Here is a 27,899-nt window from a genome sequence, read left to right on the forward strand (position 1 = left end):
TGGCTTTAACCAACAGGGAAATAAAAATACTTCCATTGTATGTACCATAATATGCAGGGTGCATGGGAAACTGACACCTCCTGCAGCCAATAATATTTATTTATACCCTCTCTAGGCGACCTGTATCTGTTGTAGAGCTACAAGTCCCAGCATGCCCATGTACAAGAGAGACACAATACTGAGCTCCATGGAAGCTCTGTGCACTAAGCCTTGCAGCCAGTCACGTGACCCATGGCTGTCACATGACGTTATAACCTGACAGCTCCCGGCCCCGCCCAGCCAGTAGAGGGCGGAGCCAATGAGCGCTCTACTATCCCTTTGTTCGAAGTCGGCTCGCGGTTCTTTTTTTTTTTTTTTTTTTTTGCCGCTCTCCTCGTGAACGCGCCCAACGTTCTCTGGAAAGTTCTATGTGAATAAAGAATAAAAAAAAAAGGCGCGAGCGGGACGAATGATGTGTATAAATAATGTATAAGGTGTATTAATAAATCCTCTCATGACACAACAGCAAAAAAAAAAAAAAAAAAAAAAGAGATTTATGCCCGCCCGCAGCACTTTTACCACAACAATAGTTCTTTCAGTTAGGGACATGTGTCTCGAGCCCGCCCGCACCGACTTTCTAAAACACATTAAACCCATTTAATGGTTAGTTAAACACATTAAACATTGCATTATACCCTTAAATAACTCCATATTGTGAGGCTTGGCGTGTACTGTAAAATCATTGTGGTCACCGGCAGAATAGTTAATGTCAACGAGCGGGATAGAACGGTGCTATTGGCAGTGTGTTTCGGGCCCGGCCGCATGGATTCCCATATAGAGAAACTCCCCAATGCCACTGAGCTGAATAGAAGTTTGTGATAACTGTTGTGTGTGTGTGTCGGGCCCGCCCGCTCCTGGTTTGATCGCTGTGTGTGTGTGTGTCGGGCCCGCCCGCTCCTGGTTTGATCGCTCTGTGTGTCGGGCCCTCCCGCTCTTGTCTGCGCTGGCTGAGGGATCCGCCTCACTCTCGGCGCTGTGTGTGTCGCGCCCGCCCGCTCCGAGTCTCAGGCGCGCTCCCGCCCGGTGCCCGGTGGTCGGTGTGTCCGTCCGTGCGGTGTGGTGTGTAGTGACTGTGAGGTGCTTCTCCCCGCCTCCCTCCTCACGTGTCCCGGCGGCGGTGCAGGAGAGGCAGGGAAGGGATCTCCTCACATGACCCGTCTGTTTGTCCCCGTGATCAGATCCGCCGCCTCCTGCCCGGGCCGCCCCGGGCCTCGGCCCCGCACAGCCTGACCCGGGGGGCTCTCCCTGCCCGAGCCCCGACACATGGACATGCTGGATCAGAGCCTCGACTCCTCCGCCAGGTGAGAAATATAGTCCCAGGCTGCGGCCTGTAGTGGTGTCTGTGTGTGAGAGAGTCAGAGGGGGGGAACCATGGCTGACACCTTCCTGCTGTCTGTATAATATATATATATATATATATTATATATATATATATATATATATATATATTATATATATCACACACCTTCCTGCTGTGTGTATGGTTCTAATATATACATTATATATATATATATTATATATCACATACCTTCCTGCTGTGTGTATGGTTCTATTATATGTAATATGTTATATATCACACACCTTCCCTCCTGTGTGTATGGTCCTAATATATACATTATATATGTGTTATATTGTATAACACCTTCACTACTGTATATGGTATTAATATATACATTATATATAATATATATCGCCTTCCCTGCTGTGTGTATGGTCCTATATATATATTATATTATATCACACCTTCACTACTGTGTATGGTATTAATATATACATTATATATATTGTATCACACCTTCACTACCGTGTATGGCACTAATATATACATTATATCTCCCTATATACATTATATATACTATATTATATATCACACACCTTTCTTTTACTCTGCATTGTGTGTGTTTGAACTGTATATTACATCACCTTTCACTGTATATGTCTTATAAATTATACTGCACACATCACTGTATATTTACTATATTATATATCACACACTTCCCTTATTCTACATTGTATGTACTGTATATCATGCATCCTGTTACTGTATGTACATTATATACTGCACACATCACTGTGTATGTGCTTGTGTGTGTATGTATATATATATATCTATCTATATCACACACCGTTCCTTACATTGTGTAGATATACTATACATCACACACCCCACCTGTCGTGTATATATATTATATACTGCACACATCAAAATATATATTATTCACACCTTACTCTACATGTGTGTATGTATACCGTACCATATCATCATTTATTTATATAGCGCCAACATATTCCGTAGCGCTTTACAATTGGGGACAAACATAATAAACTAATAAACAAACTGGGTAAAACAGACAAAGAGGTGAGAAGGCCCTGCTCGCAAGCTTACAATCTATGGGACCATATATCACACACCTCACCTGTCACTGTGTGTGTGTGTGTGTGTGTGTGTGTGTATAATATATATATATATATATATATATATATATGTGTGTGTGCACACATCTGCCAGTCACTGTATATGCATTATTATATGTATTATATATTGCATACCTTCCCTGCTGTGTGTAACATCCCTCTGTCACTGTGTGTGTGTGTGTGTGTGTATATAATATATATATATATATATATATATATATATATATATATATATATATATATATTATATAATGTACACATATTACCTGCTACTGTATATACATTAAATTCACTATATTATATATCAGACACTATATGATCACATATCTCAAATCTCACCTGTCACTGTATACACATTATAATATACACCGATAAGCCACAACATTGACACCACTGACAAGTGAAGTGAATAACATTGATTATCTCGTTACCATGTTACCGGTCAAGAGGCTATATTAGGCAGCAAGTGAACAGTCAGTTCTTGAAGTTGATGTGTTGAAGCAGGAAAAATGGTCAAGTGTAAGGATCTGAGCGACTTTGACAAGGGCCAAATTGTGATGTCTAGACAACTGGGTAAGAGCATCTCCAAAACGGCAGGTCTTGTGGGGTGGTCCTGGTATGCAGTGGTTAGTACCTACAAAAAGTGGTCCAAGGAAGGACAACCGGTGAACCAGCGACAGGGTCATGGGCGCTCAAAGCTCATTGATGAGCAGAGGTTAGCCCGTCTGGTCTAATCCCAATGAAGAGCTACTGTAGTACAAATTGAAAACACACCGTGCATCGCAGCTTGCCGTGTAGCTGCAGACCGTGCACAGTGCCCATGCTGTCTCCTGTACACCATTGAAAGCGCCTACAATGGGCACGTGAGCGCCAGAACTGGATCATGGAGCAATGGAAGAAGGTGGCCTGGTCTGATGAACCATGTTTTCCTTTACATTATGTAGATGGCTGGGTGCGTGTGCGTCGTTTACCTGGGGCAGTGATGGCACCATGATGCACTATAGTAAGAAGGCAGCTCTGGGCAATGTTCAGCTGGCATTCCTTGGGTCCTGGCATTCATGTGGATCTTACTTTGACACATACCACCTACCTAAACATTGTTGTAGACCAAGTACATCCTTTCATGGCAACGGTATGGCAGTGCCCTGTGTCAGCAGGATAATGCGCACTGCAAAAATTATTCAGGAATGGTTTGAGGAACATGACAAAGAGATCAAGGTGTTGACTTGGCCTCCAAATTCCCCAGATCTCAGTCTGATCGAGCATCTGTGGGATGTGCTGTAAAAACAAGTCCGAGCCACGGAGGCCCCACCTCACAACTTAAAGGATCTGCTGGGTAACGTCTTAGTGCTGGATACCACAGAACACCTTCATAGGTCTTGTGGAGTCCATGTCTCGATGGGTCAGAGCTGTTTTGGTGGCACGAAGTTGACCCACCCAATATTAGACAGGTGGCTTTAATATTGTGGCTGATCAGTGTATTTACTACATTCTACTGCACACATTTCACCTGTCACTGTATTTACTCTGCACTATTATATTATATAGCACACATCCCACCTGTCACTGTATATACACTATACTATATATCACACATCCCACCTGTCACTGTATATACACTATATTATATAGCACACATCCCACCTGTCACTGTATATACACTATATTATATAGCACACATCCCACCTGTCACTGTATATACACTATATTATATAGCACACATCCCACCTGTCACTGTATATACACTATATTATATAGCACACATCCCACCTGTCACTGTATATACACTATATTATATAGCACACATCCTACCTGTCACTGTATATACACTATACTATATAGCACACATCCCACCTGTCACTGTATATACACTATATTATATATCACACATCCCACCTGTCACTGTATATACACTATATTATATATCACACATCCCACCTGTCACTGTATATACACTATACTATATAGCACACATCCCACCTGTCACTGTATATACACTATATTATATATCACACATCCCACCTGTCACTATATAATGTTATGTACACATCTTCCTGTCACTATGTACATCACACAGTACTGTACATATATTCCCTTCTATCATTGTGTGTAGTCACATTTTATATATATATATATATATATATATATATATATATATTCTATGCTTTAAGTCACTGGACATATGTCCCCTTCTATCACTGTCTATAGTCACTGGATGTGCACTTTATAATATTTATAATACAGAGCACATCACACCTGTCACTGTATATACACTATATAATCTGTATACCTCCCCCTGTCATTGTATATATTGTTAAATCCACACACTGTTCGAACATTTATTATATATAACCAAGCATATATTAAGTTACACGTTATTCACTATATTAACACATATATTAAGCATACCATATGAACATCTATTACAGCTAGCATTGTATATTCACTTATATTGAATGAGATAATGTACTCCACACTGTGAATATTGCCGCAGATGACTTGTGTGATCATATAAAAGCACAAGGCCATAGGCAGAGTGATTGTTGTACAGACCATAGATATTGGCACCTGGCATATATGTAATGTATAGTTGGGTTTGCTTTGCCCCTTTATAATACACAAGTTTTACTAATGAACGCGGAAGTGATGACATCAGAGCTCTCCGATTATACACGATGACATCAGAACTCACTGTTTATACAGACATCCGTCATATATATTAACACTTGTGTATTATATCCACATTCTGACAGCCGTTTGCCAAACTGATAAGACCATGACGTGTCTTAACTACATGACTACTGTCTACAAACAGACCGTTTGCAGGCACAGGATTGGATACCCTTGCGGTTCCATAAAATAAGGCTGGGGTAGGTATTGCTTATATACATATATATTAAGGATCCCTTTTACTTTTCTATATACTCAATTCCAACAGTACATTTCGGTAATTATTTACGTGTTCTCTCAAACAGAGCTGGTTCCTGTGGTGTGTCTCTCTGTACTAATGGAGTCTGATCCTGGACATTACATTTGTGTGTATTCAGAGAGGCCTTGAACTCATAGTATATATTTGCATGACTTTGTTTTTCCACTACGATCCATTGTACATACCGGCAAAGCAATTGTTTTTATTGGTTTATATTGAGTAGCGCAAGGAAGTAGATCATTTTACAATGCTAGTTGGAGCTCGGAATTAATATATTTGTTCCTATGTGTCTTAGACAGGGATGCAGGATAGTAATTGGTAAATAATTAATGACATTGCCGTTGATTGTGTGTGGGGCCACGTTTGCTGTCTCAATGTGCTAACGGCATAGTGATAGATAAAATATTTTGATGACTGGGTGCCAGAAAACATCTCTGGTTACAGACAGTAGAGAATAATTGAGGTTCAGTTTTTGTTTGTTTTGGGGTTTTTTTTTTTGTTTCTGAAATCCGGATAATGTCTTTAGGATGGTATAGTTACCTAGCAATAAGACCAGAGGCAAACACTTGTCCGCTTTGTTCCAAGTCAAGTCTAAAGCTGGGTACACACTACACGGTTTTCGTCCAATAATCGGCTAAATCAGCCGACATACGACCGCTCATTCAAAAGTCTGGTCAGTGTGTGCAGTGACACGATGGTCGAAAGTCTGCTCAAATGGACGATTGTCGCCTCATTTGGTTGGTCGTACCGTTTAATATTTTCGTTCTAATCTCTTTTCCGCTGTGTAGTGTGTATAAACTTCCGACTGATCCACAACAGTGAGTACGAAATTAGTCATTGCTCACGACAACATGGCTGTAAAAAGTCGCTAAAGGGATGTCTGCTCTTCCCTTTATCGTCCTAAACAAGGCTAGTGTGTATGCAGTCCATGTACCGAGCGATCGGAACATCGATCGCATGTAAAATCGATCGGCATTAAAAGTTGGTGGAAAATTCTGTAGTGTGTACCCAGCTTAACTCTAGCTCACTGTTAGATTTGAGATCCTTTATTTGTTTTTGTTTTTTATAGGATACACTAAACAAAGTAACCAGCTTAGTTTGTAATTTTAATGTAGCGTTTCCAGGCAATAATCAGTACTAATACAAGAACTGTCAGATGGTTTGCTTTGGGCCAGTTTGTTGTGCATGCTGCAATATTTTGTTTACACGTTTTAAAACTAATATTGAACACTTCTATAAGGCTGAGGAGCACTAACTTTCCTTAGAGCCTTATTTAAGGGTTTCCATTTCCTCTCCGTGTGTATTTTCTCTCGGGTGTTGCTAATATTACTCATTCCTCACGTATGTAGCCGTTTAACTTCAGTCTTTAAATTCTTTGAGTGCTGTTTGTTAGCCGTGCATGCCTGCTTTGTTTACTGGTACTTTCTCTTTCCTGGTTGTATTCCCCCCTCTTGTAATCCTTTCCAACTATGTGTTTGTTTGAAGCTATAATTCTGAGATAAGTGGGTCATTCAGATAGACATATGAGGCCTTACTGCAGAGTGCTTCTGTGTTTGGCAGGAAACCGACCATTTCATTTGAACTCCTGAGTTCATACAGAATTATTTGTACTTTTTGAGGTTGAAAGATATTATTACAATAATATAATAATTTGTCTGGGTACTGCTGACCAGAACTTTTAAGACTTTTTGGCAAATACATGCTTCTAGACCACGTTATGTTACTGCCCAAGCTATTGAGGTTCACGGAGGCTTAATGCTTAACTGTTGTCTCCAGTTTATTTTACCTATATGCTAGTAATTGGGCATTTATTATATCACAGTTATATCTCTAGGTATAAAATTTGCATTAACAATCCGTTTCACACCTTACTCCTTTGTTCTTACCATTGGGACATTTACAAATGTTCACGCTGGAGGTGCTAGATTTTGGAGTGCGTGTTTACAGATGTGGGCAGCACCGTGGTGTAGTGGTTAGCACTTCTGCCTCACAGCTGGGGTCATGAGTTCAATTCCCGACCATGGCCTTATCTGTGTGGAGTTTGTATGTTCTTTCTGTGTTTACGTGGATTTCCTCCGGGTGCTCCGGTTTCCCCCCACACTCTAAAAAAACATACTGGTAGGTTAATTGGCTGCTATCAAATTGACCCTAGTGTGTGTGTCTGTGTGTGTGTCTGTGTGTGTGTCTGTGTGTGTGTGTTAGGGAATTTAGACTGTAAGCTCCAATGGGGCAGGGACTGATGTGAATGAGTTCTCTGTACAGCGCTGCGGAATCAGTGGCGCTATATAAATAAATGGTGATGTACTTTCGCTGAACCTCCTCTGACAATGAGCGTTATAGGCTCAAGAGCTGACATCACATTTGGTGTCGCTGGGGCTGAAGACATGAATCTGGTCTTTTCAGCCAGGATCTAATCCTAGTTAGCTCCTATGTACACTGAATTTATTGCCGTTGTAAGTAGAGGAAACTTATTGGAGTCTACTTGACTCTTCAGTGTGTCCCACGGAGAGAAGCACCAGATCTGTTTAAGTGAATGCTAGAGTCCAAGGCTTGTGCTTTACTAGCAGGAGTACACTGGCACAACAGTAATCCATACAAAATGATGTAAAAATATTCTTTTTGCATGGGTTATCGGTGGGTGGATTCCTGCATCCTCACCTTGTCTGAGAATAGTCACACTACTTGTTTTACACAGTCCTTTCAGTTACTGTAGATATGTAAGAACGCTTTAGTAACTTCATGCAAATCCTTCTTTGTACACCCAGGGATTTCCAGCCAAAAAAAAAAAAAAAAAGCAGCCTTTCAACACCGTTTCATTAGCTGGAATAATGTGGGAGTGCAAAGCTCCTAAGGGACAATATTAGACCAGCAGTAAGGGAAAATTCCTTCTAGGAATTAGACTTTGTAACCGTTTGAGAAACAATACATTTTGTAAAAGCTACAGCTATGTGCCCCATCTGTTTGTTGCAGTCAAAAGCTGCAAGCAGGTTTGTTTCTGTACGTTCCTTCTTTCAACGTCTGGGTAATGTGGGCAGCATGGTGGCTCAGTGGTTAGCACTTCTGCCTCACAGCACTGGAGTCGTGAGTTCAATTCCCGATCATGGCCTTATCTATGAGGAGTTTGTATGTTCTCCCCCGTGTTTGCGTGGGATTCCTCCAGGTGCTCCGGTTTCCTCCCACACACCAAAAACATACTGGTAGGTTAATTGGCTGCTATCAAATTGACCTTAGTCTCTCTCTCTGTGTGTGTTTGTGTTGGGGAATTTAGACTGTAAGCCGCAATGGGGCAGGGACTGATGTAAGTACAGCGCTGCGGAATCAGTGGAGCTATATAAATAAATGATGATGATGGTGAAAGTGGTGTTGACTCAAATGAAGAGTTTAACAGCGTCAGGGTCTTGGGTGATCAGTGGGTCACTCGTATAGAAAACAGAGTGGCGGCTTGTCTTTTTTTCCTGTGTAATATGAAGTATATGATTATAGAATATGACAAATGGGTGTGTTATCAGCCTACCAACAGATGGGCGTGATGTGAGATGTGTTTTGGTAGTTAGATCATCTTAGTGTGTTTATTATGCCCAGTAATAACTGGCGATGCTAATGCCACAATGTTTGTTTGTGTTTTCGTTGCATCTAGTATGAGTTCTTTCTGCAGTTATTAAATGTGAACCTGTCACTTACACACGTTAGAGGTTGTCATTCTGTGTGTTGAACGCAATGCTCAGTCTGTCAATTCACTGTGAACTAGTGGGGTTATTAGGCTATGGAGGTCTGTGAATGTACAGTTGTGGGTTTAGCCCACAATCTAGCAGCCCCTACTATACGTACATGACTGGTTTGCTTTAGACAGAGAAAACGGACAACTCCAGTTTCATTCAATGTTCTCTCTTAGGGGTTCATGTGTAATATAATTCCTTAGGCCAGTGGTTTCCAAACTGTGTGCCTAGGCTCCCTGTGGTGCCTTGGAGATCTCACCGGGGTGCCTCAGCCAGGGCCAGTGGTAAGCAAGGCGGAGGACTACTTGGTAATTATTTTGACTTAGGGGTGCCTTGAAAATTTTTTGGAGACCCTAAGGGTGACCTCGTTTTAGTGAGTACTCGCAGGCCCCCTCAAAGTCAAGCTATTGACCGCTACAACAGAAGACTGGACAACCCTGTAATAACACTGCTGTATAAAATGTCAGCTCTGTGGTTTACAGCTACGAATCAACTGGTTAGTAGGTTTAATGAAAAAGCCCTTTACCTGAAGTAATAAAAAATACATGATTCCCTGAACTTTTGGTTTGGGACAGTCTTGGCTGAAAGCTCCCTTGTGTCTTTAGGTTTCCAGCCTGCAGAAGTTCTAATATAAATGTGTCTGCATGGTTATAACTTTTATCAACAAGGAATTGGAAAAGGGTTTAGGGTATAGTCAGACGTGCATTGTACAACGCTGCGTTTTTCTATCCGGGAAATCATGGTGTTAAAAAGCCACGAGATGCTTAGTGAGCGTCATAGTAATGTGAGTGGGGGGTGCTGTTTCCCTGTCGCACCAGAGTCATTCTGCTGGAAAAATGCTGTATGCGTTGCTGTGACGGGGGCATTGTGTCCTATAGTATTTAATGTTAGACTGACTGAGCTTTAATACTCTGCCACTGGTCAGAAAATCACAAAATGCCTATCTAACCAAGCACTTATGCTGGGGGGATTGCATTGTGTCTCCCTGACTCTAATACATCTAGGCTGGTGTAGAAGTATGCGTCCACTGCATTTGTAAATATTTGGCTTGCAAAAGTTCCTCTCTGTCCTGAAGCTTGTGCTACAAGTTATGTTTTGTTATGTTGTTTTGTCTGGTAGATTAATGAAGGAATCCCATCTATAAATCCTTTGCTTTAATAAAGCAAATATATCCACACTGTAATGTCGTCGTACTGCAAAGCTTGTTCTGTTCCACGGGACATGATGGAGAGCTACAAAATCACCCATGTAAATGATTGTCTTTTTATTGAGTAGAGCAGTGGATCCCAAACTTTCTCAGTTCGAGGCACCCTTAGGGTCTCCATAATTTTTTCAAGGCACCAAGTAGTCCCCTGACTTGCAAACAACTGGCCTTGGCCGAGGCACCCCTGTGAGATCACTGTGGCACCCCAGGGAGACGCGGCACAGTTTGGGAACCACTGGAGTACAGTATACATCGAGTTTTTAGAGAATTATATTGTGTTGCTGGAAAGCTACATCTGATTAAATCTTTATCCCACTGTTTACTGTGCAAGTTGCCCCTGTGAACTGCACCATACAACACTATTTGCAGATTAAAGTGGGTATTAGCTTAACACTTTCAAACGTGGAATTACAATTTTAACTCTTGATTTAAGTGTTAAAGTGCATAATATTCTCACTTGAATTAGTTGTACAGTTCAGCTTTTACTGCCTGTGAGCTGGCTTGTTGTATGGTAGTGTGCGGTACGCATCGAGAGCGTGGAAAGGACTTTGGTAACAGAAACATTTGGCTGTGATTTTCTATTTTGTTAAACAAACAGGTAAATATGCATAACTACATTACTTCTAACACGGCAGTTCATTTAATGCAGGGGTCAGGGAACTTTTTTACCCCAAATATATTTAAATACGCCGATGTTGCCCCCATGATTTGAAAGGAAGGAAATTTATATATTATTGGAATTCAAAATTTTATTGAATCTATTCAAAATTTCTTTGAAAGCTTTAAATTCAAAACTTCAGGTTTTGGAGAAATGATGTTGCTTCATTTTTTTGATACGAGAGCATCAATATTGGGGCATTTTGATGTCAGAGCAATTTGGATACAGTCTTCAGCATTCAATCGATTTCTCTGCATTTGTTTTTATTATCGTTAGAGTGGAAAATCCTTGTTCGCAAAGGTAGGTTGTGGCAAAAGGCAGCAACTTTTTGACTGCCTCCCCGTGTGCAATTTTGATGCCTTTGCAGCTGTTGACATCCAAAAATATGACAGATCTGCTTTGTTTTCAAATGCAATACGTGCTTTATTATTGCATCGAAGCTCAAGAAGTGCCTCTGCCAACCCTTGAGGCTCTTCTGGTACAACAGCAATTTCACATTTAAAGGGGTCTACAATCCAACTGACAGCATGTGAATCGGCAGCATTACCCCCAGGGATTTCATTTTTACCCCATTTGGGGTAATTTACCCCTGTTCCCTGACCACTGGTTTAATGAGTCGTTATGGGCGGTGCTTTCATGGAAATAGTACATTACAGTATTCAGTAAGCAAAGATCTGCATTTGTCTTTGGGTGGATCGTGTGTGTATATATATATATATATATATATATTAAAACAGGGATACTCTGCACTCTCCAAACACATAATCAATGCTATATCAAGTACTATTCTATATTAAAAACAGGGAATGTTAGTTCCACATATTGCAATATATGTTTAAGCTGACCAACTCACGCCAAAGTACAATGTGGGCAACCCCCTCTTGCACCCCAGTCTGTACATGGTGAGTGCAGAGGACCTATGTCTGTTTTTGTTTATACAATGTAAGTCCCATGACTCTTGCACCCCATTCTTTACATTAATTCCAACTTGTGTCAGGTGAGTCCCAGGTCTCCCATGGCTGCTAGTGCTAGGGAAAGACTTGCCTTTAAAAGCTGTGTGCAGGTAAGCCTTAAGCCCAGATAAAATAGCATAGCATTTGATCATGTTAGGACTGACCAGAATGGGAAGACTTTGGCGTGAGTTGGTCAGCTTAACATATATTGCAATATGTGGAACTAACATTCCCTGTTTTTAATATAGAACAGTACTTGGATCTAGCATTGATTATGTGTTTGGAGAGTGCAGAGTATCCCTGTTCTCTTGTCTATACAATGTGGGCAACCCCCTCTTGCACCCCAGTCTGTACATGGTGAGTGCAGAGGACCTATGTCTGTTTTTGTGTGTGTATATATATATATTTTTATTATATATTATACACACACACACACTCTGGACAGGACCGGTACTCGTACGAGGTACTAACTACATTAGAATAAGCTAAATACTATAAGTTGTTGTGGGGTTTTTCCCTTTTCTCCCAGGTTAAAACAATGTCATCTCTGTTGCTGTCAGTCTTTCAAATGAACAAAACAGCGGATAGTTTGCAATTTGCAATTCGTATTGATCCCAATTTTATAAACACAGAAACCAGCACAGATTTCTGTCCTTGGTTACTGGTTTGATTAGAAGGTAGTGGCCAGGCCTGTTAGAAATCCAAAATAGGCAGCACAGTGGCCTAGTGGTTAGCACTTCTGCCTCAAAGCACTGGGGTCATGAGCTCAATTCCCGACCATGGCCTTATCTGTGGGGAGTTTGTATGTTCTCCCCTTGTTTGCGTGGGTTTCCTCCGGGTGCTCCGGTTTCCTCCCACACTCCAAAAACATACTGATAGGATAATTGGCTGCTATCAAAATTGACCCTAGTCTCTGTCTCTCTGTCTGTGTGTCTATATTAGGAAATTTAGACTGTCCCCCCCAATGGGGCAGGGACTGATGTGAGCGAGTTCTCTGTACAGCGCTGCGGAGTTAGTGGCGCTATATAAATAAATGATGATGATGATGATGAAATATATTGTTCTCTGTATCACCATTGTAAGAGCTCAGTCACCTTGTTAAGGGCCTTTATCAAAAAGGGGCAAAGGAAAAAGTTTGTGTTATCCATAACAACTGATTGTGTTTTATTTTTTAAAAAAACAAAGTAATCTTTTATGGCACAGAAGTATAATGTAATGTTAGTGGGGACTTGACCGTCTGGGGCAATGCTCCTTTTCAGTCTGTCGAACACACCAACTTTTCTCTCCACACTGGAGCCAAGCTGATGAATTTGTAGTTAAAAAGAAATATAGATAATTGAAATGTAGGGTCATATACAGTCAGAAGGGGAGGCTTAATGACGAAAAAGGCATAATAATAAGAGACCCCCCCTCTCCCTTTCCCAATAAGTGGTGCTTCCTCATAATTGGGACCAATGACTGTTACATTTTCAATGTTCGATATTCTGTATTTGTTGTAAATGTTACACTATGTGAGCAGACAAGATTTGGGCAGGCTATGCCTCTTTCTTTTGCTACTTTTAACATGACGACAATTCAGCCAACCTCATTATTTCAAATGAGCACTAAATTAATCTAGTGTCCTGTCTAGTGACATGATAAATTAGCGTTGCGCAGCTTTGTGTCTCAGCTGGTCCCTGGCTGGCAGTCTGGGGGGCTTTTCACAGAAAAGAGAAATCCATTGAACTTTTGTAAAAAATCTTGTAACGTAGTGTGAAATGGCTATAGTTCTTCCATCCGGGAGTGTCTGCTAGATGAAATTATACATTTATATTGTCCATTAATGTGTATCCAAGAGCTCCCTTCATTAACGGGAAGCTGGCAGCTAATACTAGCAGAGAAATGACTTCAAAGACTTTATATAAATGTAATTACTGAAAGCCGTCACCTGTAGCTCTGTGGGTGGATTATCTCTTTCTGCCGCCAGTAATTGTACAAACCATGATATCAGTGCAGGAACACGGCAATCTGGGGGAATTCCAGCGGAGGGTATACTTATCTACCAAAGGTGTGCCCACAATATCCCAAATAGTTCACTGATCCAGCAAGTTCAAGTTTGCATGTACATTTTTACCTAGTAGTACCTATTTATCAACATAGCTTGGCCACTGAGACTGCAATCTATTCATAAAAGGGGACTAGGAGACGATACAGCAGCCTCCACTCCTTATTGGAGGAGATGTCAGCCAGTCATTCAGCAGATGTGGCCTCAGAATGTATATTATCGGGTAATAATGTCTGCCGAGGCGGGCATTTATCTCGCAAGCATGGCTTTGTCCATCAATAACGCCCTGATTGACGGTCTTGCCGTGACAATCACAAACAAACTTGATTGTGTGACTCTCGGGAACCTGGGTAATTCTAATTTGCTTTTATGTTTAACTAATTTAGTTCAAATTGGCCTTTAGCAGCCTTGGAGTTCTCACTGACAGAGATCAGATCTCTGTGCAGAATACTCCATATCTGTCGCTATATTTTCTTTTTAAATGTTAAAATGAGCAACAGCAGTAGAACAGCTGTTGCTCATTAAGTATATGCATTCTTATGCTGCAATTGTTAGGGAGCTGCAGTACGGGAAATGATCTGTTATGTAAAGGAAACGTTTCATTGGTGTCTGTAGTGCAAACGCCAGAATCATTGGATATTGCTGCTTAAAGTAACATTACTGGCTACATTTTCAATGTGATCAGCCTTGCACAAGTGCGTCACCTAGTGGTCGTGTAGGATAGGAATCATTAGCCTTTAGTACTACATGCCACTCTTACAAGACACCATGTTACATTTTTTATTTTTTTTTTTTTAAATCGTACGGTGCTTTTTTTATTATTATTTTATTTTTAAAAAACATAATTTTACAAAACATAATTTAGCATTATGAGGGAAGACCACCCATGCCCCCCCCCCCCCTGCACAACAGCGCAAATGTGGTCTTTACAATGCACATCCGGTGCACACTGTAACACTGCTGAATTGTACCAGTGCCCCTCCGTGGTCTACCCAATGTCTTACACAAACTAGAGTGTGTATTAATGTGCAGAGAGAGGCACTGCAAAAGTGTAAATGGCAGAGCTAACAGATTTGGACACCTGTCTTACAATAATGTTTGGGCACATGAGACCCTGATTTGTAAAGTGGAAAGTCTTTTAACATTAGCAATTTTACAAAATAACGTCCCTTATCAATGATAGAGCTTTCCTTGGACTCCCAATGATAACTGCAGTCACCCGGGTCCCAGCTCTTGGGCGCTTATACAACCACAACTTGCCTATAGCTGGGAACTCTCCCAATCACCTCTGAGGCCGCTCAGCCATCTCCGCAGCTGGAGAAAGCCAACACATTTAATGACAGAATGAGCTGCCTGAGGCATCAGAGAACACTTAATGCTCACACACAGCGAGGTCATGGCGGGTGGATCAGTCACAAGGCTGATACGGAGGGGGAGATTGGGCCTCGGAGAAATGACATCCAGAATAAGTTGTTCCTGCAGCCACGTGTCAGTTTTGTGTCAAAACATCCATTTATCTTTTCGTTTCGCTTATGATGGGTTATCGTACCCTCTGTTAGTGACGGATGATCATACAATGCTCGTCTGAAGTCTGGCTGCTGATCTGTCTTTCTCACTAGTTAAGACTTAGGAGTTTCCACCTCTTCTAGTCTTGTGGCCGTTGGTCGTTACAGATATTATAAGACTGTTGTGGTAGTCATGAGGGTTACAAATAATGTTATTGGGGTTGTAATGAGCCTTTCTATATAATAAGCTGTTTTTAGTATTGGGGACATAGAAATATATGCAAAGCACAGAGAGGAACGTTTCATTGTATCTGATCTACTGTTTTGTTGCTTCGCTGTTTAAAAAAAATAACATTTTTTTGCATACTAAGATTGTCCTGCACATAAACATATTCACTTAATGACCAGTTTATTACTGTCATTGTCTTGCGTGAGATTGACATTTTGAATTATTAAATGGGGCAAAGGATCTACAGGTGAAGCAAAGTTTGTTTTTGGTTTACGCTGTTTTACTGTCAACCAGGCTTCCTCTAGTGTTGTTCTGTAATCACTCAAATGAAATCTTAGGTTAATGGTTTTAGCCATAACTTTCCTGGCTGTGTTTTAGCACATTTCCCAGAATTCCACCGCCAAATAAAAAGTTACATTTAATGCGTTCATTGTTCTGTTACTTATTAACCTTTTAGTGTGCAGTGCTTTACATGAATGGAATCATTCACATCAGTCCTCGGCCCTTGTAGGATTGCAGTATAAATTCTCCACCACACACTAGGGGAAAAATATGTCTAAAGCCAGTTAAACTACCGGTTTGTGTTTGGACTGCAGGAGTTAAGCATAGACTCTGGGGGGACAACATGCAAACTCCAGTGTTCAGAGGAGGACCCATGACCCCAGTGCTGTGAGACAGCAATGCTCACCACTGTGCTACAACATCTCCGCTACTACTGCGCAGACCAGAATCCAGGCAGTCCAATCCTTAAACTGTGTATGGAGTTGCTGTAACGTTTTAGGCCTAGTTTACTATGGTATAATTTTTGGGTTACTAAAACAATTATTAGTACTGTTTCCAAACATTGATACTCGGAGAACAGTATCTGATGCGAAGACTAAATAAGCATCAGATGGAATCACAAGGTCCCATCACATAAAATGAGACTGTGGCCACTAAGGCACGTGGCCCTCTCTTCACTCCCTCGGCAAGTGACGCGCTTATTCCCAAACTGGTAGAAGGGGGGAGTGAGATACACAGACCACTGCAGGGTGTCTACAGCTGGTTGTACACTATAGTGCTGGTCTTACTGGTATTTGCTGACCTTTTATAAAGATGATCAACTGTTATCGTAACAGTGTTTTATATTATATACTTGTATTATTGCACGTTTGATCGCTAGTAAGTTCAGTTGCCCTTTTGGTTTATCATCTCTGATTTTCATTCGTTCTCTGTAAGGCCTGTACGACCCTGTTAAATTAAAAAAAAAATATCTAATATATAAAAACCTAGCGGCGTGTGTTAGTGTGTGTGGAAAAAAAAAACTATTGGGTGACAGAGTGCTCAAGCTGCAGCGCCACTTGCTGGGCGGAGTTATATACTACACTGACCTACTAAATTCTTAGCATTATCTAATATATAAAAGTCTAGCGGCGTGTGGCGATGAAGATGACAAGAACCTTTTTAACACCTTAAGTAGCTTGATTTGACTAGAATGCATGAGTATCATGCACGGGTTAACTTGTGTGTGTGTGTGTATATATATATATATATATATCATATCTATGATAGGGATATATATATATATCTATCATATATTATATATTACACACATACAGGCTTGTGTGTGCTGCTCAGACGAAGAGGACGCTATCATTTCCTCTAATGAAGTTGATTGCACAAAAATAAATAGTCTCGGTGCATTGAAGATGTAGAGGAAATGTTTCAAGTAAACAATATGTATGCTGATTCAGGATACAACAAGAAGATGATTAAAAACAAACTTTTATGTAAAGTATTAAAAATCAGTATAAATAACTTGCAATCAATAGTTGAATCAATTGGTAACACATTGAAAAGTTTCATAATTCCTTTGTAAAGTCCATAAAGTTCTGTGATCATTCAACTTGTAATCACAAGGTGATCTAGTGCCTTTCATCTGATGGGCCCAGCTGTCGTTTCATATATGTGAATAAAATCACAAAATTGTCAATGAAGATAACGCTCCTGCTGAGTTTAGTAGTAAAGAATGTTGTGTCTGGATCTATTTTGTAATTCATATACTGGGCTCAGTCTTGCATAAGAAAAACGGGGTCTTACCAGATCATAGCCGATACGTACTTGTCCTTATGGTGCGTGCCCAAAAAGTGAGATCAGTCAGTGCCTCTCCTCCAGAGTATGTGCCACTTGTAGAGAGATTCTCTCCACACAGCTTTCTGTGGCCGGATAGGCGACTCGTCCTACCGTGGTTTCGGCCACTAGACCTGCTGTTTGCGGATGACTTTGGCTTGGGGATCCCCCAGTGGTCCCCGCTCAATGACGTTTGTCTCACAGCGCTGGAGGTGTCGGCGCTGGGGAATTCTATGGTTTGGGGGAATGTAATCAGCAGTGTGAATATGACCCTACGCGTTACGTCAATGAAGACTTTGTCAGTGATGATAGGTGGTGGTGTGTTTTGAGAAGTGTGAATATCCGTTTGAATATGTAAATCGACTGTCTCATGATTGGCCATTCACAAGTTCTAGTAGCCACGGTAACTTCCAATTGTGCATTCTGATACATAACTTATGTTATACAAATAGCTGGTATGCCCGTAGTAAAATACATTTTATTCTTGTGCAATTCTCTATAAGGTTTGTGCTGGAATGGTCCTTGTCATTGGTTGATCATTAGGGAAAATATGTTTTTCTAAATGGAGATCTTGAATTTATGTAACACCCATGTGACGTTTTAAGGACTAATGGTCTCTTCCCTCCTCCTGTGCACTCTGGTTACACAGTAAGAGGCTCATTCCCATTTGTGAGCTTTTAAGGGGCTTCTCCGAGCCACCTCCCCACAATGTCCAATGTGGGCAGCCCGTTTACATAGAACTGTCTTCACATATCATGATATTATGTTCATATTTCCACTGCAAACATGAATGGAGCTTTGACTCCAACAAGACATCACTACCTGTGCCTCGCTTTATGCGTGTGCTAGATTTAATTGTACACTTTTGTTTGTTTTTGCAGTCACGATAAAGGACAGGACACGGATGAAGTGGTAGAGTTACATGACGGTAAGTACCGCTGGGTTGTATTTGTCAAAATGCTCTCAATGGCGCATATCAGAAATCAATGATTCCTTTTTTTTTTTAACTGTTTTTCCACTTTTTAAGCACTGCTGTCCATGAATCAGATACTTGGTGTAGCCCCTTTGTGTCCCTATTAGTGTACTCTTCATATAACGTATGCCTTGCCATAATCTTCCCGTTTACCCATCTTTGCAGGGGATGAAACGAGCACTGATGAGCACACAGCGGTGGCCATTGCCACTGTCCAGCAAGCAGCCTTTGCAGACCACAATATTCAGTATCAGTTCCGCACAGAGAACAATGGAGGACAGGTACACGGCGAGATTCATTCATCTGAATACAGTCCAGCCTGACCCTCACAGGAAGGGGAATGATTGATATTACTTTTAGATGGGATGTCCACTCTGCTGCAGACTTCTGTTCTCGGCACAGCCTCCATTAATGTTGTAATTGGCAGCCTCTTCAACCAGTCACAATGCAGCAATTGTAGTAAATGTCCACACAAATGGACCATGGGAACCGCTGTATAAGGAAGATGAAAGCACAGTGGACACCCCCATTTTTTCCCATTGTTTTTTATTTTGAAACTAAACTAGAGATACAATGTATGCAAGCCGCACGTGTCTGTAAATCAACTGTGAAACACAATATAGTAGACTGAAATGTAGAGTACAATCCTGACATTGTAAAGGTTTTGACTCATAAGGCTGTTTTGTTTTTTTTTTTGCCACAATTAATTTGTTAAATCATCATACATCATAGATATTTTGTGTTTTTTTTTGTTTGTTTGTTTTTTTAAAATTATTTTTAGCATCAGAGAGAGTGTAAACAGCAGCGGGCGGTAGATCTCTAGATCATGGCAGTGCCCAGTTTGTTAGGGTAGGAATTGATCCATTTAATGTTACATTTCTGATTCCAGCTAGGGAACCAGCCAGTAACCGCTATGAAAATATACTTAAATAGCCTTTTATTTCATGGTCTTGTGCATGAAACATTTTATTTTATGATGTCACCAGAACTGATTTTGGGGAATCATAGGGAGTTGAAACCTCTGCAGTAGTAGCAGGTAACCCGTGGCTACTCTCCACCCCTCCACCAAGCTGGTCGTCGGGATATAAATTGTCCTGGTTGACAGACCAAACTGAGCCCTGATGTTGTTGAAGAATCTGTAGATTGCATTGTTTCACCTTTTGCATAATTAAGTTGATTTATTCCAGTTGTAATTAAAGTTCGGGGGGATCTAGATTAATTTAAAGTGGTCAAGTCATATCTACATAATTCCACATTAGTGGTTTATATAACATTGTGAGGATTTGTGTTGAGGAATTGTTAGAATTATTTTTAATCCTCTGGATACGGTGGTGCCACTGGCATTAGGCATTAAAGACAGATTAAAACATTCACTATAAAGTAAGGATGTGCTTAATATATTGGTTGCTAGATGTATGCCATTTAAACAGAATATGGGTAAATATATTTCATATTTCAGTATTTGGTAGTGCTGCGTTAAGCCATCTAGCAAAACCATCAGGGGCAAAAGTAGCCCCTACCGCCTCCGAGATGAATAGTTACTTAAAAAAAGTTTCTCTGCGTAGTAGACAGTGATTAAATGTAATATGTGTCTTATATGTGGCTATAACACTTTTCTTATAATCTGGAAGTCTATTCTCTCCCGGGTCTATTCTCTCCCGGGTTTTGATCTCGGACATCTGGCCAATAACGCTGCGTTAGGTCAGGGTGTACCCAGGGTGCGCACATTATATGTGTCAACAGAGCAGAAGTTGTATTCTATTAGACCATGTGGCTGGTCAGGTGCTGTGAAACTACATACCCCAGCATACACTGCCAATAGATAGTCAGCTGATAGCTGGCAGGGTATGCTGGGACTTGTAGTTTCACAACAACTGGAGAGCCACAAGTTGGCCAGGCCTGTGTTAGAGAGAATGTCTAGAGCAGCTAGGGAGGGAGATGGAGTTTCCATGTCCAAAACTATCCCTCAAAAAACATTAGCTCTGAGGATGAGGAACGGTGGCTCCACTTCCTAGCACTGCCTGGTTTCTTCAATGTGTGTTGGGTTTGTCCCCTGCAGGTGACATACCGGGTTGTCCAGGTGACAGACGGTCAGCTGGACGGACAGGGAGATGCGACTGGAGCAGTGAGCGTGGTGTCCACAGCCGCCTTTACCGGCACACCGCAAGCTGTGGCGCAGGTGAGGCGCAAACGGGATCTTTACTTGTGTATTACAAAACATAAACCCTGCAACAATGTAACACCAGAGATGTTTCTAGTAATGAGTAAAGACTTGTATTGGGGTATTCATTCATATTTCCAGAACTATACCGAGCCATTGTGAGGTCTCTGGGCTTCTGTTGACAATAAGCTGAGAATAAATGGATAATTTTACCATTGTGACCGTTTGACCTGAGTATTGTGCAGTCAAACCGTAGCCACAATGTGCTCTAGGGATGTTCCTGTACTGACCTCACCACCAATGTGGAAGTAGGCAGTCCACAGTTTCCCCCCTGTGGTTATGACTTAAGTATATGGGCGTTTATGAGGTCAGTTGGAATATAATATAAAACAGTAATGTTAGGCTGGAATCCCACTGACTGTATGTTACAGCCTAGAAGCCTGGTTAGTCCTTTAAACTATTATGTAACATTTTTTTGAAGGACCACTAAGCATCAAATAACCCCCCTCACCCCCTTTGTCCTGCCATGTGTACTTGGTATCCCGCAGATATATAATAACCACGACCATGTGAGAGAAGTCCAGGGGGTCTGTAAATTGTGCTGGGTGGGGTGGCCTCATTTTTTATAGTGTAATGGTTCTTGAATATAATTTTCTACTATAATTATTTGTGCCACAAATATATGTATTTCAGCATCCCTTACTTTTAGATGGGATAACAAACTGACTGTCGCTGCTTTGTTCTGTGCCGGGTTTTCTAGGCAGTTATCCAGAACCCTTTCAGCAATGGCGGAAGTCCTTCAACAGACGCGGTCAGCGGGGAGGCGCGCTTTGCGTACTTCCCAGCCTCCACGGTGGGCGATACAACGGCCGTGTCCGTACAGACCACGGACCCCGCCCTGACACAAGCAGGGGGTAAGTGTCAGAGCTTCAAGCGATTACAGCGTTGTTCCCAGTACTGTAATACCCTGTACGCAGATGTACGTCCGGCTCCTACGGCGCCTCGCACTGAGTTTAATCCGCCCGTAATCTGGATCTTCTTACTATACAATCAGGATCCTAGTTACAAAGATCAGTCACCATGGATTGCTGAGACCTCAGGAACTCCTCATTCGCTTCTAATATCCTTATAAATGTACAGTAAGGGATCCCTTATCCAATGCACAATACGTATGTGATGCCAATATCTTTATAAACTGTAAATTATATCTGTGTAAACGGTGATTTTTGATATCACTTCAGTGTTTGTTAGGAAAGCCGGTGTATTATAAGGAACACCGCAAGTCTTCATGTAGATTATTTCAGATATTAAAAGTCACTTCTGAGATTGCTGACCTGTATAAAAGCGATGCTCCTCGCTGACTTATAATATCATTATAGTTTATAGTTGTCAATATTATATATTCACCATATTTATTTTGATTATGTGTTTTATATTTATATATTTTTATTATGTGTTTATATTATTAGGGCAATTCTATGTCATGATGACCCCACAAGACGTACTTCCTGCTGGAACGCAAAGGACTATCGCTCCGCGGACTCATCCTTACTCTCCGTATGTACCGGTCCTCCACATAGTGCAAAACCTGCTTCTAAAGTAGATCTCTGTAATGAATGGTGAACATGGGAGTAATAGACTTCTCAGATATAACATGCAGGTTAATGGGAAAACTTAACTTTGAAAAGTGAGCATTCTGTTCTTACATGGGGTTTGGTGGGGGGGGGGGTTACTCTTCTTGCCCCCACCCATCTGATATCATCAGTCATTGCCCTCACTCCCTCTACCCTCTCCCACTTAAGCAACGTATGGTTCTACAGAACATACTACGTCTATTTAGCTTGTCCTGCCTTTAAAGAGTTGTTGGCACAGTGTTTTAGGTTTCTTTGTGTCTTTCTTTTCCAGTAAAATGGACGGAAACAAAACCCCACGCGACGAGAGACGTAGAGCGCAGCACAATGAAGGTAACTGGTTGTCTAACTCCACCTACTCTTGTACGCAGGCTCCTCCCACTAGACCTGCGGATTGCCCCCAGGCGCACACAACATATTCCCCTTTGTCACACCCCAATGCTTTTAGCAGCTGCTTAAATAGCTATTAGGAGAATGGTGCGTCTCTATCTTGCATCACATTGAGGCCGTTTGAAGCAAGATAACGTGTGATTAGATTATCTCCTACTTATAAGTCACCGGTAGTTCACCAAATTTCTATTGCTAGGTTAATGCTGTGTCAACCTAGTGGTTCTAGTCCATTGTTGCGTTGTTTGTAAACGTTTCATATGTTCTCTCTCCTGCCACAGTAAGTTCATATCTTCTGTCTTTACAGAGTACATCACTTTCTTGTTCCCCACAAAAGATTTGCCAACTAATTATGCCGATGCTCCTGATTACAGATGTGCACTGATTTATTTCTTGTAAAGCTATAAAATGTGACTTTCTTTCTTGTAGTGGAGAGAAGACGAAGAGATAAGATTAATAATTGGATTGTCCAGCTGTCCAAAATCATTCCAGACTGCAACACGGAGAGCAGTAAAACTGGAGCGGTGAGCGGAGCCAGTTATCATTGTGTCCCATTGCTGTGTGGTTGTCTAACCTTAAAGCGAGACTGACCCTTACACACATCAACACAGACATAAGCGGTTACATTTCCTGCTGCATATCTTCTTCTTATTTTACCTATTTACGTGTCGATGTGACGCTAACCATCTTCTGGTGTACTGGCGAGTGTGTGAACCTACTCCCTGCACTCCTGAGTCATTAAATGGCACGAAACTTGACTTCTGTGTGGCTCTGAATGATCACATGAGATGTGGGTCACATGATCTTCAGCGCACACCTTGCCAATGTACATAATGTATTCTTGCAATAAGTATAATATTGGGGGAGAGGCACAATATTAAATCTGATTTTCTCAATAACTGCAATTGGGCTTTTATTGTGGAGGAACTGTCAATATTAGGTTATTAAAAACTGCATGACCGGTACAGTTTAGTGCTGTAATATTGCATCACGTAGTGCAGGGGGAGCCGTTCTGTGGGCTTAGCCAACATTCACAAGAATGCAGAACCTTTGACAAGGGGACTCTGGTCCTGTGGTTGTGGTTCCTAATGACGGCTTTTACTATTGTCGTTATAGATTTGTAAGGTGCCACAGTGCTCCCCATCGCCATACAGTAGGGAAAACAGGACATACATAAAACATTGACATGCAAGGAAGACAAAACAAATGCAGACATGAAAACAAAGGGTATGAAGGACCCTGCTCATTAGAGAGCTTACATTCTAAGTGGAAAAGGGCACAGCTGAAACAAGAGGAACAAGTGTGGCTCAGCTTTCAGGTGGAACTACAACGTATTTGAGTGAAGGTCTTCCTAAATCTAATATTCAACATCCACAATATTTTGTGTAATTTCCTATATTTTGAGGATGTTTGTATAATCTGGTTGAGCCCTCTGTGCAATAATGACCTTCCTTAGATAAAGGCAGGAATCCTCTTCTACACTTATTTCAGATATCCAGTTCTGACAAGTCCGAGACGCTTCTATCTGTATTTGTAGCTGCGATGTTCGCTTATTACATATTTTTAGACATACTTTGCTCTGTTATTTATTTTAAATCTCTTTTGGCCGGTTTGAAAGTGGCTAAAGAATAATATTTTCCCGCTTACAGCAAAGTAAAGGCGGAATCCTCTCCAAAGCCTGCGACTACATCCGCGAGCTGCGCCAGACCAGTCAGCGCATGCAGGAGACCTTCAAGGAGGCAGAGAGGCTGCAGATGGACAATGAGCTGCTACGTCAGCAGGTCTGTTACCTTCTTAACATGGGCTGCGATGGAGTCTATGGGCAGTTTATTGTTTCTGCAAACAAGCAACAATTGTCATTTATATTAGTAGATCAGTCACTTGGCTAAGAAATGGGATCATCCCTATCCTCATACCGGTGTTCTCTGGCTCTCCAGGGGGTATATTTACTAAACTGCAGGTTTGAAAAAGTGATGATGTTGCCTATAGCAACCAATAAGATTCTAGCTGTCATTTTGTAGAATGTACTAAATAAATGACAGCTAGAATCTGTTTTTTATAGGCAACATAACCACTTTTGTAAACCCCGCAGTTTAGTAAATATACACCCAGGTGTTGTGAAACTACAAGTCCTAACATATCCTGCCCAGCTATCGGCTGGCCAGAGCTATGAACACACACTCGTAGGTCATTAAGTTTGATTTCAAATAAGTTAACCCCTCTCCTATAAAGCAGCAGGAATGATCTTCCTTTTTATGTATCTATATAAGAAACAAAACATTGTTCAATCCGCCCACAGTGGCAGTGGCGGTGCATGTTGTGGTTATTACATGATGCAGTCTTGTTCCTCTTCCAGATAGAAGACCAGAAAAACGAGAACACCGTTCTGAGAGCACAGCTACAGCAGCACGGCATCGAGATCGTGGAAGAGAGCCAGAGGCAGTAGATCCATCGTCGCGCTTCTTCCCAAGTGTGGATTTTTTTCTTGTAGAGAGTAAAATTGCCACGAAAAAAAAACAAACTTGTATATCGGCACCCCTCGTTTTTACCCTTTACCTTTGCCCTGCTCACCTGCCACCACCCTGCATCTACCCAGCCTTCAACTCACCATAATTTTACTGTGTCAAAGATCTTTCTTGATCCTCGTGAAGAACATTGTGGACTGCGGCACAGAACGGAGGTGATGGCCCACCGTGGGGTCTTCCTTCGCTCCCCTCCCCCCTCTACTAGGGACATATACGCCATGGAAAACTGTCGGGCCTCTTCACTGCCAGCGGGACCTGTTTGGGGGGGAGGGGTGTGAAGTGCTTTCCGAGAAGCAGAGGGTTAATTCGTTGCATTGCTTTTTTTTTTTTCTATTATAAATATATAAATATGAACATACCTTTAGACTTTTAGCAATGAAAATTAGGTAAGATAAACAACCCTTTTTTGTTTTTCTTTTTTTTTTTAAATATCAGTTGTAATTCTCTGGAGTGCGTGAGTTGATGAATCGACAGGCTGTATTATTAGACTAACCTTTCTGCATCCAGAAGAGTTCTGTATTATTAAATGCCAACAGGGGTTCTGCTGCACCGAAACTGCCAGAGGTACAATGAATTCTTTTGACTTTTACGAATTTGCTTAATTCATTCAACATTTGGAGGGGTTTTTTTTTTATTTGCCATCCTTTACAAACTGTTCATACACCTGACTGTAAAGCAAGCAAAAAAAATTGCCACTAGATGGCGAGGTAGAGCTGTGTATCAAGCAGGTCTTGATGGCGTGTTAAAGCCTTGATTCTGTACATCCGTGTCCTAGGTAGCGCGTTACACTCAAGTTGCATGGGCAGAACATACACAAAGCAATATTTGATCAGGTGACAGGTGTATCTATGCACTTTACACATCCTTCTACAGCGTTATTGTGTCATTATGCTATTTTGAGCTGTATATGAATTCTTTTTGTGTGAACACATTGCTGCTGTTTGAGTGCGCGTTTTTACAGCTGCATTTGCCCTCCTAGAGATCCGCTTATTGCATAGTTGTAGATTAATGTCACTTTTTCACACGTAAATACAAAACTGGCACACTGGGATTTTTTTCTTTCCTTTGTTAAATTTGTTTCATGTCCTAGATCTGTGACTGTTGAATCTATTTAAAAGGATGGTAGCTTAGAAAAGAAGACAAAAAAAATCCTGCTCTTGTTATCAAGGCCTCTTGTTATAATTCCTAATCGCTATATTTGCTTCTTTCACGGTAATTTTGTTTTTAATTTGTATGTGTTGTCTACACACCGTGGGGGCAGCCATTTTGGCAATGACACCTGTAAAATCACAACGTGCTCTTGGGTGGCAAGTGCCTATTGCACTCGTTTTTAGGTCACTGTTGTCCATGTGTCTCCAATTTTCAGCTGTACTATTGAAGGGAGCACATAAATCCCATGTATTGAATACACCATTCATTTCAATGACTAAAGTCCTGCTCCGTGCATGAAAACGCACCAGAAGCACACATTTCATGTATACAGAAGAATTACATTCAGTTGAATGGAGTCGTTGAGAACACTTTATAAACACGTGTACCTTTCGTGAACCAAGCTGGACTTTTATTTTGTTTATTAGGCTGAATGAGTCCAGCAAGTGTCTGCTTCCAATGTTTCCATACTTTGACACAGCTTAAGATATTTGAAATGACAGTCTTTACATTTTTAGAGCTGATGAAAACTGCTGTTCATAAGCCAACTGTGTTTTAGGGTTAATGGTTTTGTTTTAAATTGCTACATGCTGCTAGCTTTACCTGACAACTTCTTTGAAGTTATGGAATCTTTTATTTAGAATGCTTGGGATAGGGGTTTTTAAAGCAGCAATCAAATGGAACAAATTGGGTGAGGGTTTTGTTTTGCTTTTGTACACAAATCACTGTTGCAGCCTTCAATTTCCCTTGGCTTGTTTCTTCAGGCTGCTATTAGTGATTTAGGATTCTGGACTACCATGGAAACCACAGTCACATGGCACAGCAAGCAGACAGACTTTGGAACTCCCTCTGAGCTTTGTCTCTACTGTGGTATCTTCGCCTGCCCCCTCTGCCATCACATGACATGCTCAGCGCTGGGCACCCGTGTCTGTGTAGCATACTTACTGTGTGTGTGTCTGGCAGCCATTTCTGTTTGCCAAACACAGCTTTTAAAATGGATTTAATTATTTGTAGGGGGTTAGAAAACTGCATTATAAAAAGGTACTTAACTTCCTGTTTACATAAGAAAAATAAATAAATCTTTTAGGTGGGGATTGCGGCTTTAGAAACTTTTATTTGGAGTAACATGCCTAAAATCTTTCCCATGCCATCCCCTCCAAATAACCTTGTATAGCAATGTTACCACGATTGTAGCTTGGTGATCATGCCATGAGATTACCACCCAGCAGTGACAATTCTTTACTTTTTTTTCCTTTTATGAATTTTGGAATG

General features: G+C 41.2%; 1 protein-coding gene across 1 annotated transcript; it reads left to right on the forward strand.

Moving 5' to 3' along the window:
- Nucleotides 1-943: 943 nt before the first annotated feature.
- On the forward strand, nucleotides 944-26,694 carry USF2 (upstream transcription factor 2, c-fos interacting). The gene is made up of 10 exons (XM_075190881.1): nucleotides 944-1,340; nucleotides 18,683-18,729; nucleotides 18,940-19,055; nucleotides 20,834-20,953; nucleotides 21,696-21,849; nucleotides 22,405-22,492; nucleotides 22,841-22,899; nucleotides 23,383-23,477; nucleotides 24,603-24,734; nucleotides 25,310-26,694. Exons 1-10 carry the CDS (start codon nucleotides 1,303-1,305, stop codon nucleotides 25,397-25,399), a joined length of 939 nt encoding a protein of 312 aa, XP_075046982.1. The 5' UTR covers nucleotides 944-1,302; the 3' UTR covers nucleotides 25,400-26,694.
- The last annotated feature ends 1,205 nt before the right edge of the window (nucleotides 26,695-27,899 follow it).

This window comes from Mixophyes fleayi, chromosome 11 (genome assembly GCF_038048845.1).
Source record: "Mixophyes fleayi isolate aMixFle1 chromosome 11, aMixFle1.hap1, whole genome shotgun sequence".
Taxonomy (NCBI): domain Eukaryota; kingdom Metazoa; phylum Chordata; class Amphibia; order Anura; family Limnodynastidae; genus Mixophyes; species Mixophyes fleayi.

Bases quoted from the DNA above. Each gene is read 5' to 3' on its own strand.
- USF2 (XM_075190881.1), top strand. From the start codon at position 1,303: ATGGACATGCTGGATCAGAGCCTCGACTCCTCCGCCAG. The intron at 22,493-22,840 runs GTATGTACCGGT...TTTCTTTTCCAG, and splicing joins CGGACTCATCCTTACTCTCC to TAAAATGGACGGAAACAAAA. The intron at 22,900-23,382 runs GTAACTGGTTGT...TCTTTCTTGTAG, and splicing joins TAGAGCGCAGCACAATGAAG to TGGAGAGAAGACGAAGAGAT.